We start from the raw sequence: 20344 nt of genomic DNA, 5'->3' as shown, positions 1-20344 counted from the left end.
GCTCCAGCCACACCGGCCTCCTCGCTGTGCCTCCAACACGCCAGGCACGGTCCTGCCCCAGGGCCTTTGCACGGGCTGTGCCTCTGCCTGGATCACTCCTCCCTCCCCGCCACCAGGTCTCTGCTCTGATGCCACCTTCTCCTCGAGGACTCCCTGGCCACCCTAATAAAACTGCAAGTCCTGCCGCACTCCTGATCGGCCCTTCCTGGTTTTTCATTCTTTCGCTCCCACGTGCCCAGGGCCTGGTGCGGGGGGATGCCGGGTGGGTGGCTGGGGCGGCCTGGCTGCCACAGCGTGCACGGGATGTGGGGCCACCAGGCTCGTGTATAATGTGCCGTCCAAGCATGGGTGTGAGCACCCCAGTGTGGCCACTGCAGCTCCTGCCCTGGGGGTCGCCCTGGCCCAGGCTGTCCCATCCCCACACCTCGTTCCTAACCCCGCGGCAGGCCCCTGTGACTTAACCTTGTGAGGCCTGCTGGGTTGACGGAGCCGATGCTGGCCTGGCCCTCGCTGGGTGGGAGACATGAGGGGGGCCCTGTTGGGTAAGGAAGGGGCGGACGATACAGCGTCGGCCGTGTCCACCTGAGAGCCGCCTGCTGCCCATGGCCTGGGCCCAGCGGAGCTCCCCCTCTGCTGGCTGTGCAGCCTCAGGAAACTGGCTTTCCGTCTCTGGGCCCTGCGTTGTCCACTGCAGAACGGGCTGCCACTGCCTGCTCATGGGGCCGCCTGGGGGTGAAGCGCTCAGCTCTGAGCGCAGCGGGTGTGCAGGGAGAGGGGCCGGGCTGAGTGGGAGTGGCTACTGCTGTCGCTTGTCACTTCTGGGGGAGAGGGAGGCGCTGAGAGTTGCAGCTCTGCTGCGGGGGCGGGGAGCGGGCAGAGGGACCCGCACTGACCGCCACACGGAACCAGCTTTGAGCCAGGCTTGACCACTGGGCCGCCAGTGACCTCGGCCCAGACCAAGGCTCTGGCTCTGTCACCAGGGCGTGGAGCAGGCCCTCGGGTCAGGGGCGGTGGCCAGCCTGGTGGGCACCAGGCTCAGGTGGGTGGCCAGGCCCTGTCCAGAGCCTGCGCGTGCTCCTTGGCCAGCAGCCGCAGGGACGCCTCCTCCAGCGCGAAGCCATCAGGGAAGGCGGGGCCGAAGGCATGGGGCCCGAAGGACGCCTGCAGCCCCGGGCCGGGGCCCAGCAGGCGGGGCAGGCCTGGCACCGCCGGGGGCGCAGGGCCCAGCCAGGGCTCCAGGGGCAGTGGCACGGCCGGGGAACGAGCAAACGGCAGCGCTGGGGCCTCAGGGAGCCTTGGGGCTGCCACAGCCCCCGAGCCTGACTCCAGACGCTCCTGGCGGCGCCACTTGGCCCGGCGGTTCTGGAACCACACCTGGAGGGGGCCGGAGGGGTGCTGTGAGCTCAGCACAGAGCCGCTCCTGGGCCTTCTAGTTTCTGGGGGTCCTGCTTCCGTCTGACCTGACTCATCGTGCCCCTCCACCCCTGCAACCCCCATCTCCCTTGGCTGTCAGCATGAGGCCCGAGCTGCTGAGCTCGGCATTCAAGGCCTTCACAGGCTCTGTTATCCACTCCCTTCTCTGCCTCCCATCCCCCACCTCACACCCAGCTCAAAGGAAACGCCCTAACGTATGCCCTCCACATCTTTGCATGCGCCATGGTGGATACTTAGGGAAACACCCTCTGTCCTTCCCAGCTGGCAAACTCCTAGGCCAACGTCAAAGCCTCAGCTCCCACATCCCCCACTCTGGGAAGCCTTCCCAGTTTCTCTTCTGCTCACCCACTGGGAGGGTCAACCTCTGGCTCCACCTCCCTCCCCATGTTGCGGGGGGGTGAGGGATGGAGGTGGGGTGCCCTCACCTGCACGCGCACCTCGGGCAGGTGCACCTTGGCCGCCAGCTCCTCGCGGCTGTACACATCCGGGTAGTGGGAGGCCTCAAACGCCCTCTCCAGCTGGTGCAGCTGGTAGGTGGTGAAGGTGGTGCGGTTCCTCCGGTGCTTCTTTTTGGGGGCCTCCTCGCCCGGCGCCAGCCCTCCACCCTCCACCGCCGGCCCCTCTCCCGGGCTCAGGAACATGGCAGCTCACCCGGCGGGGCGGCAGCAGGGTGGGTGGAGGTGAGACAGGTCCCTCCACGGACCTGCCTGCGCTCTGCCTCCCACTTTGTCCCTGTCCCCGTCTGTCTCTGTCCCTGTGTGTCAGGGACCCCCACCCAGGGCGGCCCCACAGATGCCTCCACCCCACATCTGTGGTCTCTGCCCACCCAGCGCTCGCCACCCGCGGCAGCCCCTCGGTCGGTGTCCACGGGGCTCCCGCCCCAGCGGCTGCGCCCCGTCCACCGTGGCCTGGCCGTGCTGAGCCACCGGGGTCGGGCAGGGGCAGGGGAGGATTAGCTCGGGGCGATTAACGGGGCGGCCCCTCCCGCTTGGGGGCTGGGTGTCCTGAGCTGCTCAGGGAGGGCAGGGGCTCCAGGCCTGGCTCCACCACCCAGCGGTGGGATACCAAGGGCCTCCCTCTCTCTGGGCCTCAGTTTCCCTGGCTGTCAAACGGCAACACCAGGACCTCCCCCAGGGGGACCTCACCATTTCTCAACGACAAAAGCCCACAGCATCGCACACAGTGACTGCCGAGCATCGAGCACTTCGCCAGTGTCCGCTGCAATTATTTTTATCAGCCGGGGCCAGAAAAAGTCCTTCTTAAGACTCTCGGGGGTCAGAGGGGTTGGGTAGGTGAGGTCCCCAGAGGTGAGGGCAACTCCAGGTGGCTCCTCTGGACACCGACCAGGGCAAGGGGTAAGGGGCATTTTAGCTGGGTCTTGAGGTATGAGTAGAAGTTCGCTGTTCATTCACTAGTCATTCAATAAACATTTATTGAGCACTTACTGTGTACCAGGTATTGCCGACAGCAGTAGGGAAGAAAACAGAGTCACGGGGCTGACTTCCAGTTACATGAAAACGCATCAGGTGGTCCCGTGAGAAACCCAGCAGGGCAGGGAAGGGACGTGAGGGCTGCGAGGTGGTATTTTAAGGAAGGCGGTTGGGACAGCAGGTGGGGGCAAGGCTGCAGATTCTGGACACGATTGGGTAGGAAGGAGAGGGCACTGGGGAGCCATGGGAGGGTGTGGAGGGAGGGCACAGTCGGCAGGTCAGAGGACAGACAGGGAGGGAGACGCCCAGGCCCGCTATGGGGACAGGAATGGCGGGGTTGCTTCAGAGGCAGTGGCCGGAGAGGCAGAGCAGGTTCCGGGGGAGGCCCCTGAGACTGGCATCCCCTCGACTCCTGCCCAAGGAGCCTGGGGGGTCTCAGGCAGGGGGGGTCCCCAAATCCAAGAGGAGATGGCACTCCGGGGTTCAGGAGGGCGTTGAGGCCAGGAGGGGGGGATGCGGCAGAGTGAGGGGATCCAGGCTGGTGGGTGGGTGGACCGAGGAACAAGTGCAAACGGGACAACCGGGTCCTAGAGGGGGCCGGGTCTGCCCGCAGGGTCGAGCAGCGCGGCCAGGAAGCCATCATGGGCTCCCACCGTCCCCGCAGCAAGGGCCGAGGTCGGTGGGCGGGGGGCTCAGGGCCAAGCCAGCCGAGGGGGCCCTGGATGCCCGAGCCCAGGCCAGAGGGGCGGCTGGAGCTCCCCGAGGGTCCTGGGGCCCCCCGCGTCCTCCGCCCCGTGGGTAGGGTGGGCGGAGATAATCTCCCTAACTGCTTCATCACTTTAAAACGCTAACGAGCTGCTTCTGGTCTCAGGCCCCAATTAGCTAATTGGCCCGGGTGGGTTAAGAGGCCACAGGGGGGATCGGGGCATGAGGCGCGGGGCGCTTTGGGCGACTTAGCGGATGGGCTGCAGCTCCAGACGCTGTGTCAGCTTAGAGGCCGGATTAGGGGTGCGGGGGCAGGGCCAAGGGGACAGGGGGCCCCCCCAACGAGAGGATCAGAGGGGCCAGGCCACGCTGGGCCCTTCTAGCCTCCACCCTTCAATTTCCCCCCAGAAAGAACCACCACACTCCTTCAGGTGCTAGTGGGGAAACTGAGGCCAGAGGGTGGGCGGCGCTTTAGGTCAGGAGGGGCAGGAGGTCAGCGTGACCTTCAGGCTCTGCCTGGGCAGGGGGGTGTCAGCTCAGTGAGGGTGGGTGGGGTCTGTCTGGTGTCCCCTCCCAGCTCGGGGGACCTGGGGTGGGGGCCGCGTCCCACCCGGCCAGAGACCCCTCTCTGGCTGGGTGGGAAAATCAACTGAGCGCAGGTGCTAGACTGTCACAGCAATATCTGAGCACCAGCTGTATGCCCTTCACGGGAGTGAGCCCTGAGGGTCCTCACGTCCCTCTGGGCAGAGCTGCCTCTTCCATGGAGGAGGCCTCGGTGGCACTAAAGTCCCACACCCTGGAAAAGCTCTCGGTCCCGGGCATGCCGGGATGGCTGGTGGCCCTGGGGCCAGAGTCACACAGCCGAGGGCAAGTCAGGACTGGACCTGGGCTGCGCAGGCCCCTGGGGCCAGAGTGGGCAGGAGTGGGGGGCCCGGGGCCAGGCCACCCCGCCAGTGCTGCTCAGCCCCTCTGTCCCCCGGAATCACTGGGTCAGGCTACTAGGTCCCTGGACATTTGGCCTGCCTTTGTCCAAGGGCAGTGTCACCATGAGCTGTCACCGCAGAGATCGTGGGAACGCCTAGTGCCCAGAAGGGCTGGCACACAGTAGGTGCCCATTACGTGTTTCTTGAGTGAAAGGAGGGGTGGGTGGGTGGACGGACAGGAGGGCGAATGGGTGGGGGTGGGGATGGGCGGTGGGTGGTGAACAGGAGGGCGCCTCCCTTTCTCGTGGAACGTGTCCCCTCACCCCCACGACCGGGGTTTGTGTCCTCAGCTGCAGAAGTGGCGAGGCCCGAGCTGGGAGGGCAGGGAACGAAGCTTGGCCCTGTCCCGGCTCCGCCACCTCCTCCCGGGCGCCCTGGTGCCAGCGCCCTGCCGTGGAACAGGTGCGACCCCGCACTCACTCACGTGGCCCTGCTGGCATTTGACCTGAAAGCGCTGGACACGGTGCCCGCTCCCTGAACCGGGGGCACAGCTGGTGCCCGGCCCCCAAGCGGGACTGCCGCTGTGCTGGAAGGCCTGACCAGGGCTCCCAAATGCCCCCTCCGCAGGGCAGGGGCTGGGGCTGCGAAGGGGGGGCGGGAGAGGGGACTTGGACACCAGGGCTGTGGGACCCCAAGGTTTGGGGTCCCCAACACTGCACACGACATCCCATGGGCAATGGCAGGCCATCCCCTGCCCAGAAGTCCCCCAGGGACCGGTCCCCACGTCCAGCCAGGAGGCCCCCCAATGGGCAGTGGGGGGGAGGCCCCCATGCGGATCCCCGACTGCAGGTCGGGGGCTTGGAGCTGGTGGGTCCCCCACATTCAGCTCATGATCAGTGCGGCCCCAGTGAGTCGATCACCGCCCGGGGGGCACCGTGGGCTCCACAGCAGGGAAGTGACCTCGGGCGGAGGGTAGACAGGGGTATCCGGGTGCGGACCTCTACGGGAGGAGTCCGGGTCGCCTCATGCCATGGGGGTGCCAGAGAGCAGGTCACCACGGGAGACTGCCCCAGGGTGAGAGGGCACAGGGGTTGCAGACAAACGCGGACACCCGTGGTCCTTGGAATCGGTCTTTATCGAGGCGATGATCCTTCGTAGGTCTGGGGCGTCCACAGGCTGCCCAGAGCCCCCCACGTGGGCCTGCCCCCGCCCTGGGCGCTGGGAGGGCGGCTCTCCGGCCCTGACCCTTCCTAGGCCCGGCCCGCGCCCCCGTGCTGTGTCCCCCGACTCTCTCGGTCCTCTGGGGCCCCCCGGCCCCGCCGGGTGGGGTCAGGGCTCCTGGCTTCGGGGCGAGGTGGAGCCATCGGCCTCCTGCCCCCCGACGGGGGCCGAGGTGCCCACGCTGCGCAGCTCCCGGGCCAGCTTCTCGGCCAGTTTGCGGAAGGGCGGCCGGCGGGCGGGCTCCGCCTCCCAGCAGCTGCCCATGAGGGCGTGGACCGGGCCCGGGCAGCCCTCAGGGGGCTCCATGCGGTACCCCTTCTCCACAGCCTCGGACACCTCCTTCAGCGACTGCGGACAGAGGGCATCCGGCGTTGGGTGGGGGGGTTCAGGGCCACGCTCCCCAGACCTGTGCCTCCCCCAGGTCCCGCTCACCATCTTGGGGTACGGAGCCCGTCCATAGGAGAAGACCTCCCAGAGCAGCACCCCAAAACTCCAGACATCCGACTTGCTGGTGAACTTCTGTGGGGCCCGACATTGGGGTGAGGGGTACCCTGTCAGGGCTTCAGCCACTGCTTCCTCCGGGAAGCCCTCCTAGGTGGACCCCTGGTCTCGTCTCCTCCCAAGAGACTCCCCCCACCAAACCCCTGCAGTTGGGCCCAGCTCAGCCTCCCGTGCAGGGTGGAGGCCCAGCTGGTCTTCTCTTCGGGGCCCAGAGAGAGGCTATAAGGAACAATTATGCACCAAGTGTTTCCCTGGGGGGCAGAGCCCTTTCCCTTGGAGGTTCCGAGAGGCCAAGGGACACACCCGGGGTCACACGGCAGAGCTGGGACGCCAACCCTGCTCCACTGGACCCTTCCCTACAACCCGAGCCCAGGGGCGGGCAGAGGGGGGCTCACCCCATGTTTGAGAGCCTCGGGCGCCGTCCACTTGACGGGCAGCCGGCTGGAGTCCAGCCCCTTCCGCTCAGCCTTGGCCAGGCCGAAGTCGCTGACCTTGGCCACCAGGTCCTCGGAGACCAGGATGTTGCGGGCGGCCAGGTCCCGGTGCACCAGCTTCTTGCTTTCTAGGTACTCCATGCCCTCTGCCACGTGTCTGGGGGGCGGGGAGGGGACGGGGCTCAGAAAGCGCTGGGTGCCTGGGCCACGAGCTCCTCTTGGCTCCGTGCCTCAGTTTCCCTCCCCGCCACCAGCGGAGCCCCACTCACAGAGAAAACTGCAGGAGCTGGGCAGTGTTCACAAGGGCCCGGCCTCGGGTGCGCAGGAAGTTGACCAGGTTACCCTGTTGGGGGGCGGGAGACGGCAGGGGTGGGGGGGTTGCCGGGGGTTGTTCGGTTGGGCCCCCCGCCCCCGGGCTGCGCCCCACCTTGCTGACGTGCTCCATGACGATGTACAGCCCCTGGTGCAGGATCACGCCCAGCAGGCGCACGAGGTTCCTGTGCTGCATCTTCCTGGAGGGGGCGGGGCGGGTGAGGGTGGGGCCGGGAGCCCCACCCCCAGGGCCCCGCCCCCTGCCCCGGGGACTCACGTCATGACGGCCGTCTCGTCCAGGAAGGCCTGGGCCGTCACGTCGCACTTGATGTTCTTCACGGCCACCTTCTGCCCCAGGTACTCGCCCTGCAGGACGGCTGGCGCGTGGCGGGGGGCAGAGGTCAGGACCCCGATGCAAACGGGGACAGATGGACAGGCCCACTCACACCGACCCCCACGTGGCACCAACACAGCCGCGGGTCCCCAGACCGCGAAACAGCCCCCACCCCCGTCCCTACACGTTTAAGACCTCGGATCAAAGAGACTTCTCTGTGCCTGGGGTCTGCAAACTGGCAGACCTGTCACCTGGTTTTGCAAGGCCCTTGAGCTCAAAATGCTTTTTACATTTTTAAATGGTTGGAAAAAAAAGATGCATACTATTTCATGACACATGAGCGTTACACAGAATTCTAACTTCTGTGCCTCGGTTTCCACGGCCACGCCCGTGTGTTTACAAGTCGGCGGCTGCCAGAGTGGTGGTGACAGGGACTCTCTGGCCCACAGAGCTGGAAATAGTCACAATCTGGCCTTTTATAGAGAAAGTCTGCCGACCCCTGACCTAAACCCTGGAACCTTCCAGAATAATACTCTCAGGGAATGACATTCCAAGCAGGGGGACCAACCGACGACGCGAGAGCCTGGAAGCGCGAAGGAGTCGCTAGCAGTCGCAGGGCGCCTGCTCGAGCTAATTCACGCCTCGGGACAGCTGCAGTTACCCTCCGTTACGGAGGGGGAAACTGAGGCTCAGGGAGGGGAGATGCTTAGCCTTAGTCGCACAGCTAGCAGGTGGGGAAGGATGGACTTGAACTCAGCTCTGTGACTCCAAAGCCTGGGCAGGCACCCCCACCTTCCTTCACCCCCAGCCCGCTCCCCACTCACCTCCAAACTCGCCCTCTCCGATCTGAGCTCCCAGCGTCAAATGCTGCAGGTTCAGTAACCAGCCAGCTGCGGACGGAACACCTGGTCAGAGGCGTCACGGGCTCCCCCAAGCCCTGCCATCGGGGGTCCCCCCACCCCAGCCCGAGCTGTGGACACGCATTTGGGTGGCTGTGGTTCCCGACAAAGTCTCCAGGGCTGGTCTGAGACACCCCACTCCTGGTACCAATGATTATTGTTGGAAGCAACAGAACTCTGTCGGGCTGGCCTGAGCCACAGGGACTTTACAGGAGGCATCACGGTGTGAGTGGAAAAGCGGGGGTCCCGGCTCGGACCCCGGGCCCCAGGCTGGCCCTCCAGGAACTCCACGTCGGGCCAGGGGGCAGTGCCAGGAACCCCTTCTGGCCACAGAGGTGGGCTGTCCTTTTCTGCAACCTGGGGGACCTTGTGTCCTTCCAAATACCCGCGGGCACTTCCCTTTATCGTCCTTTACCTCTGAGCACCCAGGAACACACACAGAGCAAAAGACACAACAGACCCGGAGACCAGTAAAGGTTCTGGAATCTTCCAGGGCCCCTTCTCTCACGCAATCCTGTGTTCTCCCCTCCACTCCCCCTCTACAGGCCTCCTCCTCCTCCTCCCCCAAATCCGTCCTCTGAACCCCAAGCTCTTAAGGTGTGATTAGTCAGGGCCACACTAGTGTCCACCTGGGGCCATGTCTGAGGTGTCCAGATTTCCCCGGGAGAGACAGGTGCTTCCAAAGAGACAGACCGGATAACCAGGCTCCAAAGACTGGAGGGGTGGCCATGGGTTGGGGGAAGGGGCAAGGCATTTGCATTTGGCCTTAAACATTGATTACTCTGGGGCTGGACAAGCATCAGAGGTGAAGGGAACAGAATGCACGATGGCACAGAGGCATGAAGAAAACGATTAACACAGTTGCCCTGGGAGGGGGCGGGGGTGGAAGGGTTTCGTAAATGAGCCTGAAAAGGTGGCTCAGGCCATGGGGGCAGGTCCCGGAAGGTGGCAGGCTGGGCTAACGTGGGCGGGGAAGGGGTCTGCGGCTCCTGCCGGGGCCCTACCCTTGGCCAGCTCCTCCTCCGCCGAGCGGGTGCCCTGCTTCCTCTTTGGTTTCACGAGCCTCGTGCAGATGGCCCCCTTGTCCTTGCTGTAATGCTGCGGTGGGGTGGGGCAGAGGCGGCCGTGAGCATGACCCCATGTCCAGGGAAGGCGGGGAGGGGCTTGGTTCCCACGCCAAGGTGCAGGGGGGCTGGTTTCCATGGGAACAGGGAAGGAGGAGGGCTGGCGGCGGGGTGTTCTCTGAACGGATGTTAACCTGGAGGCTCCTGGGGAGCCCCAGAGGAGTCGCCCAGTCCCCTGGACGTAGAACTGGGATGTCGCGGGCCACCTGTGGGGTTGGTGGTCTACGGGGATGGGCTCCTCCATCTCTGCATCAGGGAGGGTCCTACACTGGGGGTCCCTGTGTGTGTCCATCTGCTGAGAGGGGATGGGGACCCAGGGACTGCCCCTCCATCCCCTCTGGGGTCCCCGGGCCGCCCGGCGGCACCTCCACCATGTCCATGAGGTTGCAGAAGCAGACGACCTCGTCGATGGTGAGGTGGCCGTCGCGGTGCAGGACGCGGTAGTGGACGACGTCGCGGCCGAAGCTCACGCACAGCACGTAGTCGCCGGGGTGTCGCGCGGACTCGCGCACCAGGAACAGCCCGTCCTCGGGCGGCTGCAGCTGCTGCACCGCCTCCTGGCCCGAGATCTTGCCGTGGAACCACCTGCGGCCGTGGCAGGGCCAGGTGGGGCCGCGCTGGCCGGGCGCCCCCTGCCCCTCACCCCTCCCCACCGCCACCCCCGGCCCGCGCCCCCCACTCACGGCATGAGGCTGAGCTTGGGGTCGGCGGAGAGGGCCTCGCGCTCCCGCAGCGCGCCGGCCGCCAACAGCCCCTCCTGCCCGCTGGCGTGGTGCTTGGCGCGGTACCAGCTCTTGTTCTGCCAGGGAGCGAGCCAGGGGTTGGGGGGGGCGCATCCCGGGGCAGCCCCCAACCCCAACACACGCACCTGGCGGGCACCGCTCACCTCGCAGGCCTCCAGGATGGTGACCACGTCGCCCTTGCGGAAGGCCAGCTCCCCGGGCTTGGGGCGGGTGTGCTCACACTTGGTGATGCACTGGGTGCCCGGGGCCCAGCGCCTCTGGGGGAGGGGACAGGGGGACATTAGGGAGGAGAGAGTGGACAGGAGGGAGACAGAAAGGGGACTTGGGAAGGAGAGACAGGGAGGTGAGAGACAGACGTGGGAGAAAGAGCAGAGAGGTCGAGGGAGTAGCCCAGAGAGAAATATCAGAGTCACGCGCAGAGGGGGCCCGGGAGGGAAGGTCAGGCAGCCAAGGTGACCCAGAAGGCCTGGGCAGAGCCCAGCAGGAGGGGCACCGGTCAGAGAGTAGAGCCCCTCAGGAACGGGGCCGAGGGTGTGGACGCAGGAAGGCAGGGGGCAGAGGCGACCAGGCGGGCGCGACTCACCGTTGGCATCCTGGCAGACACGGGCGAGCGGTGCCAGGCTTGGAGGCAGCGAGCGCTCACCTGCGGAGGGGCAGAGTCAAGCCCTGGAGCCAGATGCCAGCTGGGCCCCAGCACCCCAGCACCCCAGCACCCCAGCGTCCAGTTCCTGCTGCTTCCAGCCCAGGCCAGGCGGGGGGGGCAGTCAGGAGGCAGAGAGAGCGCCCACTAAAAACATCCCCTTGGGGGGACCCAGACGCTGGCCCCCCAAGCCCCTTTGGGGTGGTGACCTTTACCCAGGGAACCCGGGGAAGTTCCTTAGCAGAGCCACAGTCCTGACGTGCCAGCGAGGACACCACGGAGCCTCTCCCTGCCATCGTCCCCAATGGGAAACTGAGGCACACGACAGGCACACAGAGCAAGTGGCTACGGTCTGGGGCGAGGGGGTTGGCCCGGCTCAGGGCTCAGGCTGCCCCCACGGTAAGTAGGGAGCCGGGTGCCTCTCGGCCGGCCTGGTTCTTCCTCTTTCCTGGAAGGTGGGCAGGGCACGTAAGGAAGTAAGGGATGAGTCAAGGTCATTCCTGAGAATCTCTGACCCGGGGTGGAGCAGGGGCCGGGCGGGGGATGCAGCCCTGCTGCTCCTCTGGGCCCAGCCCAGCCTCTCTGATGTCCCCTAACCCGGGACAGACGGACAAGTCCCTCATTGCTGCCGGTGGGGACCCTCCCTGCCTCCATCTCCCCCAGCCCGGGTGGCTGGGCAGTGGGGGTGTTGGGGGGTGAGGCGCAGCTTCTCCATTGTGTGCCCCCTGTAAATGCTCCAGCCACACGTGTGCTCACGCACAGACCCCATGGACACAAGAGCACACACAGAACACACGGGCTGGGACACGGGGACCCACGAGTCGCGGGCGTATCGGGCAGGGGAACACGTCCACCTAGGGACAGGTGTGCGGGCACGTCCACGCGAGTGTACACACGCACGAACGCTCGGCACCAGGGGACGTGTGCACCTGTCCCCCGCCCCCGACACACACACACACGCACACGCGCACACACACACACACAGACCCCACTGGAACACCTGGGCGCCAGCCGCGGGGCCACCCGGGCACGCAGAGCTCTACGCAGCGCCGCGCACACGCGTCTCGGCCACACGCGCACAGCTCTCCACGTGGACGCGCGAAACGCACCGGGGCTCGCAGCCGCGCACACCCGCACCCAGGAAAATACCCCCCGCCCCGATCCACGCCTGATCGGTCGCCTCCGGCCACCCCCCGCCCAGCCGCGCACCCGCCGCGCCCGGGACGCGCACACTCGCGCGCGCACCGGCGCCCCCTGCGCACGTCCCGGACCCCGGAGCCTTCTGGGCTCCCCCTTCGCGGACTTGGGGGGGTCTCCCCCGCCAGCCCCTGCGGACACGCTCACCTGCTCAGGGGGCGCCCCCGGGCCGCGCCCCGCGCCCGCCCCCAGGAGGGCCCCCGCGAGCCGGCTGCGCACCCCGCGGCGGTCCCGGCTGCACAACTTGGAGCAAGTTGCTCCGTTTCCTCATTTTGGGGGCGAAGGATGGTCGGAGAGTTGGGGGAAGCGGGAGGCGCCGCGGCCTGGGAGGCCCCCGCGGGTCCTAGCGCCGGCCGCACTGCGGTCTGCTCCGCGCGCCGCCGCCGCCGCCGCCGGCCCCTCCCCGCCCCGCCCCCGCGGCCCCCGGCGCCTCCCGCACGGCCGGGCGGGGTCCTGGGGCGCACGCGGGCTGCGCGCCCGGCCTGGTCTGGCTCTGTGGGGGCGCACACCCCCCCTACTCCGCCTGGGAAGAGGGGTTCTTGGAGCTCGGAGCAGGTGCCGCAAGCGTGGGTGGAGTGGGGTAGGGTCAGGCGTAGGAGAGTGAGCTGCCCGTACGGGGAGGCAAGCAAGCCGCAGAGCCCAGACGACCCTTCCGACTCTGCAGTTCCAACTCCCACAGTCTCGCTCATTTTATCATTTTATCACCCGCAGCCACAGAGGGCTGTTGGTGCCTGGCACAAAAAAAGCCCTCAAAAATGTCAACTGCTGTCACTGTCACCATCATTAATATTAAGGGGAAATTGGGACAACAGAAAAAATCATCTGGAACTGCGAGCCTCTTGGTAGAGCAGTGCTCCTTGAAGGGTAACAGGTGGGCCTGGCGGGGAGCGGGGTTACTGCCAACCCAGCTCTGCCTGGAAGCAGGGGCCGCCCCTCTTCTAGCTGGGGCTTCCTCCCATAGGGCAGGTTGGGGCGCCACCAGCTTCCGTCTTGCAGTTTGATCTCATTTGGTGGACGCAGTCCTGAGCCCGGCCCGCAGCGATGGCTCTGTGACCATCAGCCAATGACAGCTCCTTGCAATTTCTCACCGGCGAGTCCTCTAGGACACAGCTGGAGCGTGACTTAGGACACCTCTGAGCCAAGACGCCCCGAGTGCCTGTGCCCATATCTAATCTTCTGTTACCCCAAAAGGCTAAGGGATTTTTCTGGGGATGGAGGCCCAGTTATGAGAAAATTACAGACACCCACATTATGGAATATTATGCAACAAACACTAGGAAACTAACTATACTGTTAGTAGTAGTAGTACTACTAGTATTTGAGATGGGGTCTCACTGTGTTGCCCAGGCTGGCCTGGAATTCCTGGGCTCAGGCGACCCTCCTGCCTCAGCCTTCCGAGTAGCTGGGACTACAGGTGTGCCCCGCCACATACGACTTAAACTATAGTATTAATATTAAAATGGCAAACTCTCTAGTTGCCAAAAACAACCACCACTGCCACCAGGACACTGTACACTACAGATGGCACAATGCCGCCTGTGTTATACGTGAGAAAATAAATCCGAGGGGAAAGTTCTGGAAGGAGATCCTGCAACCGGCAACAGGTTGTCCCCAGGGAGGGAAGCGGGCAGGAGGAGAGGGTGGCGCAGCTTCTTTAGTGGGGTTGTAGTTTTATTAGTATTAGTAGTATCTGCAGGGGAGACGGCCACGTGCAGGGCCCCCTGTGTCTGCGATTCCTGCGCCCACAGCTGTCAGATCTGGCTCTGGGGGAGCACACTGTGTGGGTCCCCCTCAAGGGCTGGGGCCCCTGCAGACATTGTTCTTTGGCTGAGGTCACCAGGGACACGCTGTATGTGGCAAACCACCGTCCCTCGCCTGAAATAGAAATGCCCAGTCAAAATACCTACAGTGCAAACCCGACAGTGTCACTCAGGTCTCACCCGAGGCGGCCGCTGGGACAGGTCCCACGCTGAGGGCTGTCTTGTCTTTGCTCAGCAGGGACACGAGCCCCCGCTGGAGGGGCATGGAAGACGCCCTAGAGGCCGGTGGAGACTTTGTCCTCGGTGCATCCGGAGAGATGGACAGAGGCTGAGAGGAGCCGGCTTTCTCTCTGCGAATCGATGGTATCTAGTGTCAGTCCTCCCCCGGGCTCCTTGTCCCACCCGCTGGGAGGCCCCAACCTGGAAGGACTAAGGGTGTTGAGGCCGGAGAAGGGCAGACTTAAGGAGCCGGCGTCAGGGTCCCAAATCTCCAGGGGCTAGCCCTGGGGTGCAGGGAGCCGCCCCCGCTGGATGTGGGCACAGGCACTGAGTGCCTGACTCCAGGGAGGTAGACAGCAGCCTGTGGTTTATTTGGATCCGAGCCACAGGACGAGTAGCCTCCAGAGGGAGTGAGCTCCCCGTCCCTGGAGGCATGCAGGAATCGGCCACTTTGAATCACAAAGACTCTATGGCTCTTCCAGTCTCCGCAAGTGGCAGCACCACTTCTGCTAAGGAGCTGGGGGACTCAGCCGTATCTTCTACCAGCCTGAGTTGTGGCCACACTGTTGGACTGGATTCCTCAACCTCCACATCTCATCCTTCGTGGTGTCCTGTCGACTTGATTTCAGAAATTCTCTGATCCCCAGGCCACTCTTTGTGCAGGTGGGTGACCCAGCAGTCCCTTCCCTGGTCTCCTGGCTGCCTCCAGATTTTCACCTTCTAATTCACAGTCAAGCCATAGAAATGTGATTGTGGCCCTCCTTCACTCTAAATCCTTCCATGGCTCCCCGCTGTCTGCAGGGCAGCCTTAAAGGCTCAGCCTGGCATCCTGGGTTCTTTGTGTTTAGTCTGTAGCTGATCTCCGAGGTCTCATTTCCTCCTGTTCCTACCAAGCACCTAATGCTCCAGCAACTCTGAACTACAGGAGTCTCCATGCCTTTGCACTGGCTGTTCCCTCTGTCTGGAATGCCCTTCCCCCTCATCTACCCGGGATTTCCAAGCTCACCCTCCCACGCGCAACTCATGTGGCACCGTTTTTGTTAAACCTTCCCCAAGGACACCTCTACCCTTCTTGGAGCAAGACTCCCCTGAAAGGACGTCCCCTTCCACAAGTGGATAAATCTGCCTTCCATCCAAAATCAGGGGGCACAGGGCTCCTGTTACTTGCAGTGAAGGAGCTCGATGGACACACTGATCTCAAACTCCCAGAGATCACTGGGGCCAATCTTCTTATTTTAGAAGCAGAACAGTTGGGACCAGGAGACGCAAGGCTACTTGCCTGTCGGATTGTAAACTTCTTATTCTTCTTTATAAATACTGTTGAAAATCATATTAGGCAATGAACATAGTAGGTGGAGAGTCACATGACAGGCACTTTACATAATGCATCAGTTAGGGTTAGGATCAGCTGCATGGGATGGAAAACCCGAAATGCTAGAGGCTTGAATGAGACAGAAATGAACCATGACGGAAGGATCCGGGCTCTTGCCGTGTTGTTGCTCAGCACGCAAATTGCCAACTCTTGATCTAAGATGGCTGCTCGAGCTCCAGCCATCCCATCTGCATTCCAGCCAACAGGAGGCAGGAAGGGTCATTGAAGTGCGCACCTCTTCCCTTTAAGGACTCTGCTTGGAAGATGCGTATGATGCTGTTGCTTCATCCCATTAGGTAGAACTTGGCCACGTGACTGCACCCAGGAGCAGGGGAAGTTGGGAAATGTAGTCTTTACGCCAGAGGCCAAGGAAGGGTCATGGCGGGGGAGCCAGGAACACCAGCCTCCTCTTCCTCAAAGCTACTAGGCATGACCCCCACTCAGGGACCTTGGATAGTGCCATCCCCTGCTGTGAATTCAGTGCTGGGCTGACGCATAGTGGGTGCTCAAAAAAATATTTTTTAAGCCAATGAATATTGGGTTGGTGGCGGTAACGGGCAGTGCCTGTCACCTCTGAGGCGAGCACTTCTCATTGTACACATTTTGCAGATGGGAAAACCAAGGCTCGGAGGAGGACAAGGCTTGCCTCAGGACACAGGAACTGCTGGGGCCGGGCTCTGACGCCAGGTGTGTCCGACTGCAGGGCCCACGTGCCTGCAATCCGGCAGGGTGTCAGGCACACGGGAAGACAGAGGGACAGTGCACCCGTAGCTGAGCCTTCTGAATCTGGGGTGCAGGCTAGGGGCTGGGGGGCAGCTGCAGCTGGAGGTGGGGGCGCCTGAGCCGCTGTGGCCCGAGGAAGCCATTCCCTGCTCAGGTGGCCGTCGCTGGAGCCCGCAGTCAGATCAGACTGCCCCAGTTAGCGCGCCTTTAAATTTAGCTTCTCTCCCCCCAGCCGGGGGACTCCGGGATTCAGGGGAGGGACGCTGGCTCTTTCGAGGAAAAACATTGCTGCTGTCACTAGCTTTACAACCACAGCTGCTGCCTGGCAGGCCAGTCTGCATGAATGAAAGAAAGGCCTCTTGGGGCCACCTGCGTTGGGTGCCTTTGATGGGGAACTCTTGCCCTGGCTTCTTGGATGGAGCGGGGCACGTCATCGGCCAGCCTCGCTTGCAGGTTTCATCTGCAGAAACTGTGTCACTTCTGGCTTTAAAACCTTCCCGTGGCTCCTGCTGTGCTCAGTACACAACCTGAGTTCGTCCCCACGATCCACCACCTATGTGGTCTGGGTGCTGTCCCCTGTCCCCTCTCAGGGGAACCCTGCACTTCCCCTGGTTCCCTCTGCTGCTGCCTCACTGGCCTCCCCTTACCTGTTCCTGAAAAGCTACAGGTGCCTGCCAGCCCCAGGGCCTTTGCACATGCTGTGCCTGGTACTACATCCTCCCCGCATATCTCCTCAAGGCCGACTACCTCTAATCCTTTTCCGCTTCTCCAAGAGACACTTCCTGACCACCCCTGCCCTGCCTGGCTTCCCGAGATGGAATTCACGTTCCCTGAGCAGGGACAAGGACCAGCCCTGGCTCGGGCAACCATGTACGTCCGGGGGCTGCACATCTGAGGCCCTTGCAGAACAAATAAATATGGTGGCGCACAGACGGGCGAAGCCTGAGAGAGGAGAACGGGAGACACGCGTCGTCCCGGAAGGCACATTATGTCTGTCTGAGGGAAGCCCCTATGTCGCTTCTCTGGGATCACCTAGATCCTCCGTCCTGTGACCTCAAACTCAGGGCTCAGCAGACGTTCTCTGCAAAGGGCTTGATGGTGTCTGTTGTGGCCTCTCCGCTCTGCCACTGCGGTGCCAAAGCCACCATCGATAATACGAAAGCCAACGGGGGTGGCTCCGTCCCAGTAAAACTTTATGTTTGGACGCAGAAGCTTGAATTTCATACGTTTTTCACGCATCGTCATGCAACATGATGGTGCTTTCTGTCTGTTTTCACCCCAATTATTTACAAATGTAAAAAAAAAAACGTTTTTAGCTGAAGGGGCTGTACAAATACAGGACGGTGGGTTCGACGTGGCCTCAGACTGTCGCTGGCTGACCGTTGCTCCCCCGTGACCTTTCTTTTCTTAATCTGTTCAATTAAATGTGTCTGTATTCACAGCACACAGAAGCTCTCAGTTGGTGGTTTTTTTTTTTTTTTTGAGACAGAGTCTGGCTGTTTTGCCCGGGCTAGAGTGAGTGCTGTGGCGTCAGCCTAGCTCACAGCAACCTCACACTCCTGGGCTCAAGCGATCCTCCTGCCTCAGCCTCCCGAGTAGCTGGGACTACAGGCATGTGCCACGATGCCCGGCTAATCTTTTCTGTATATATATTTTTAGTTGTCCATTAATTTCTTTCTATTTTTAGTAGAGACGGGGGTCTCACCCTTGCTCAGGCTGGTCTCGAACTCCTGGCCTCAAGCAATCCTCCCACTTTGGCCTCCCAGAGTGCTGGGATCACAGGCGAGAGCCACGGCGTCCGGCCAGTAGCAGATATTTGCAAGGTGTTTTATTGTGGTGGTGAAGACACAGCAATGTCTGTCCCACTCCCCTGGGGTGTCCACTGGCCGTTTCTCTGGGATGTATCTCTGTGTTCCCAAATAGTGTGTTTCCCGCATCTCTTGATGTATCGGTTGCGCATCGCGTAGCAATTTCCGATTCCTGAAGGTCGAGACATCGCTCTCTTAGGCGCTCTGCACGCTCACATGGCTGTGCAGCCGTCCCCACCCTCCACCTCCAGAACGTTCTCGTCTTCCCAACTGAAGCTCTGTCCCCATGAAACACTCACTCCCCACCCCCTCCCCAGCCCCTGGCACCCCCCATCCTGCTTCCTGTCTCTGTGGATTTGACGACTCTAGGGACCTCCTGTGAGTGGAGTCACACAGGATGTGTCCTTCTGTGTCTGGCGTCTCTCACTGAGCACGATGTGCCCAAGGTCCATCCACGCTGTGGCCTGTGTCAGAGCCTCGTCCCTTTTCGTGGCTGCGTGATAGTCCATGTGTGGATGGACCACGTTGTGTGTGTCCATCCACCTGTCCGTCTGTCCATGGACACTTGGGTCACTTCCGCCTTTTGGCTGTCGTGCTTGGCGCTGCTGCGACCACAGGTGTGCACACATCTGCTCCCGGATCCATTTGCTTTCCGACCCCTGGGCGGCATGAGCAGGGCGCTAGCGTGTCCACCCGGGCGCTGCCTTCTCCGCCTCTGTGAGCGCAGCGCCCTCTGCCCGGTGCCCAGCGCAGCCCTAACCTGCTTACCTGAAACATCGTCTCTGCCCCGCAGCTGAGCTCGGGAGGCGGCCAGGGAGAAGCTGCCTGGATCGATGGGACTTAGTTCATGCCAGGGGACGAGCTGTGCTGTCACAGCTACTTCCCGTGTCATCCGTGACCCTGCAGGTGCGGTTGACAGATCCGCCCTTCCGTTTCTGTCTTCCCTGAACCGCCTGCCGGGTTCGGTTCCAGCCCTGCCCACGGGCCCGCATCACTTCCCACACTCACCGGTGTCTCCTAGCAACCAGCATCCGCAGCCGAGGTCCCCGCCGCGGTTCCCTGGGGGTGCGTCCCGGTCCTCTGCAACCTGGCTTCTTGAGTCCGGTGTCTTCCTGCCACCTGCCGGCCTGCTCTGGGGTCCGCTGCCCGGTGGGGACGAGGGCTGGGGAGGAGGAGGCAGAAACGATGGCTGTTCAGGCCCTGACTGGGCCCCTCACCCAGACGGTTCATCCATCTGGACCAAATCTTGTGCTAAACCGACTGCTTGGTTTGCGCTGTCGCCGCCTAAACTGAGGTTTTTTGGAGTTGCTAGGAGGGCCGGCTTAACTCTTTGCAGCAGGGCTTGTTTTCAACCGCCTGGTGGTGGAGGTCCCCACCCTGGGAGCCAGCGGTGGGGACAGTAGGGACGGTAAGGAGGGGACTGAGAGGTTTCCGAGAGCTGCCCCTCCAGGGTGGAAGGGAGGAAGCCGGTCTGCACACACTGTCTTGTAACCGGATGGACACGGATGGCATTCTCTTAACAGCCAGGGACAGACTCATGTTTGGGTGTCAGAGTGTGACTTCAAGCATTGCGTGGAGGTTTATTTGGCCACGAGTGTCTCCCTGGCCTGCTTCAGATCTGGGGCTACAGCAGGGCCAGGCGGACGCGCTCCCTGCCTGTCTGCAGAGAATTCACATGCCCAAGGGGAGGACAGAGAACACATCATTTGGATCAGAAACGTGGTTTAAAGGCAATGAACAGGGTTACAGAACAGTCTTGAGGGGCTCAGGGAGGCTGCTCTGAGGAGGTGACATTGAGCTGAGACCTGATGGAGAAGGAGCCGCCATGCAGGTTGGGGAAAGAGCTAATGGGGCAGCCAGAACAGCACGTGCAAAGGCCCTGGGGTGGGAGCGAGTTCAGCTCACTGAAGATCAGCAGTGCACCGTGGGCTGAGGGAGCCGGTGGTGGATGGGCTTCTGGGGGGCTTGGCTGGGATTCTAGGTTTTATCCAGAGTACAGTGGGGACCTCTGGAAGGTTTAAGCAGTGAATGGAGCAAAGGCTGAGAGGGCAGAAGTGGAACCAACAGGATTTCCTTGCGGATTGGCTGTGAGTACAGAGGCATCCGGGAGGACTCCTTGGCAGTGGTGGCAGTCCGCCTGGGCAGCTGGGCAAATGGCAGTGCCACCACCCAGATTCGGGAGGAGGATGGTGTATGTGGCGGGCTGGGGGTTTAGGAAAGGCAGCAGAGCTCCCTTAGGAAGGGACTCGTGGTGGAGATGTCGCCTGCACCCTGGGGACGTCTGAGTGGCTGGGCGCCTATCGGTGGGTCCTGTTTGTGACAGACACAGTGGCAGTGAAGGAGCTCCCTCCCTGGCGGCCCGGCCGCTCCCTTTGGCCTGGGCCCGAGCAGGGGTCCCTCTGAGCATAGCCAGTGCTCTGGGCCCACAACAAGCGCCCCTCCCCTCCTGCCGGGCCATCCCCACCCCTCCCACTCTGCTCCCCACCCACCCCCACAGGCTGGAAGCCCCGTCACAAAAATTGCCCCCTGTGACCATCTGAACCCCTTCTACCCACGCCCTGAGGC

General features: G+C 63.0%; 2 protein-coding genes across 3 annotated transcripts; both read right to left on the bottom strand.

Annotated features, from left to right (window-relative positions):
* Nucleotides 1-1035: 1035 nt before the first annotated feature.
* On the bottom strand, nucleotides 1036-2075 carry RAX2 (retina and anterior neural fold homeobox 2). The gene is made up of 2 exons (XM_012646140.1): nucleotides 1860-2075; nucleotides 1036-1374 (listed from the first exon to the last, which is right to left on the bottom strand). The coding sequence occupies exons 1-2, from the start codon at nucleotides 2073-2075 to the stop codon at nucleotides 1036-1038; spliced, it is 555 nt and encodes a 184-aa protein (XP_012501594.1).
* A 3533-nt stretch (nucleotides 2076-5608) lies between these two features.
* MATK (megakaryocyte-associated tyrosine kinase) lies at nucleotides 5609-12296 on the bottom strand. Of its 2 annotated transcripts, XM_012646145.1 has the most exons (14): nucleotides 12045-12296; nucleotides 10925-11148; nucleotides 10644-10703; nucleotides 10204-10317; nucleotides 10001-10116; nucleotides 9683-9902; nucleotides 9198-9291; nucleotides 8119-8184; nucleotides 7238-7337; nucleotides 7076-7160; nucleotides 6918-6991; nucleotides 6610-6805; nucleotides 6146-6232; nucleotides 5609-6061 (listed from the first exon to the last, which is right to left on the bottom strand). In XM_012646145.1, exons 2-14 carry the CDS (start codon nucleotides 10994-10996, stop codon nucleotides 5822-5824), a joined length of 1524 nt encoding a protein of 507 aa, XP_012501599.1. In that variant the 5' UTR covers nucleotides 10997-11148; nucleotides 12045-12296; the 3' UTR covers nucleotides 5609-5821. The 2 variants fall into 2 exon arrangements, with proteins under 2 accessions (XP_012501599.1, XP_012501600.1); XM_012646146.1 differs by lacking the exon at nucleotides 10925-11148.
* Nucleotides 12297-20344: the final 8048 nt, after the last annotated feature.

The sequence above is a fragment of the Propithecus coquereli genome, unplaced genomic scaffold (assembly GCF_000956105.1).
Source record: "Propithecus coquereli isolate 6110/MARCELLA unplaced genomic scaffold, Pcoq_1.0 Scaffold241, whole genome shotgun sequence".
Classification (NCBI taxonomy): domain Eukaryota; kingdom Metazoa; phylum Chordata; class Mammalia; order Primates; family Indriidae; genus Propithecus; species Propithecus coquereli.
The sequence above is the reverse complement of the archived record's forward strand: the minus strand, read 5'-3'. Positions and strand labels throughout refer to the sequence as shown.

Bases quoted from the DNA above. Each gene is read 5' to 3' on its own strand.
- MATK (XM_012646145.1), bottom strand. From the start codon at position 10,996: ATGGCAGGGAGAGGCTCCGTGGTGTCCTCGCTGGCACGTCAGGACTGT. The intron at 10,117-10,203 runs GTGAGCGGTGCC...GCTCCCTGGCAG, and splicing joins CCATCCTGGAGGCCTGCGAG to AACAAGAGCTGGTACCGCGC. The intron at 7,338-8,118 runs GTGAGTGGGGAG...GCCACGCGCCAG, and splicing joins CGGAGAGGGCGAGTTTGGAG to CCGTCCTGCAGGGCGAGTAC.
- RAX2 (XM_012646140.1), bottom strand. From the start codon at position 2,075: ATGTTCCTGAGCCCGGGAGAGGGGCCGGCGGTGGAGGGTGGAGGGCTG. The intron at 1,375-1,859 runs GTGAGGGCACCC...GGCCCCCTCCAG, and splicing joins TGCCCGAGGTGCGCGTGCAG to GTGTGGTTCCAGAACCGCCG.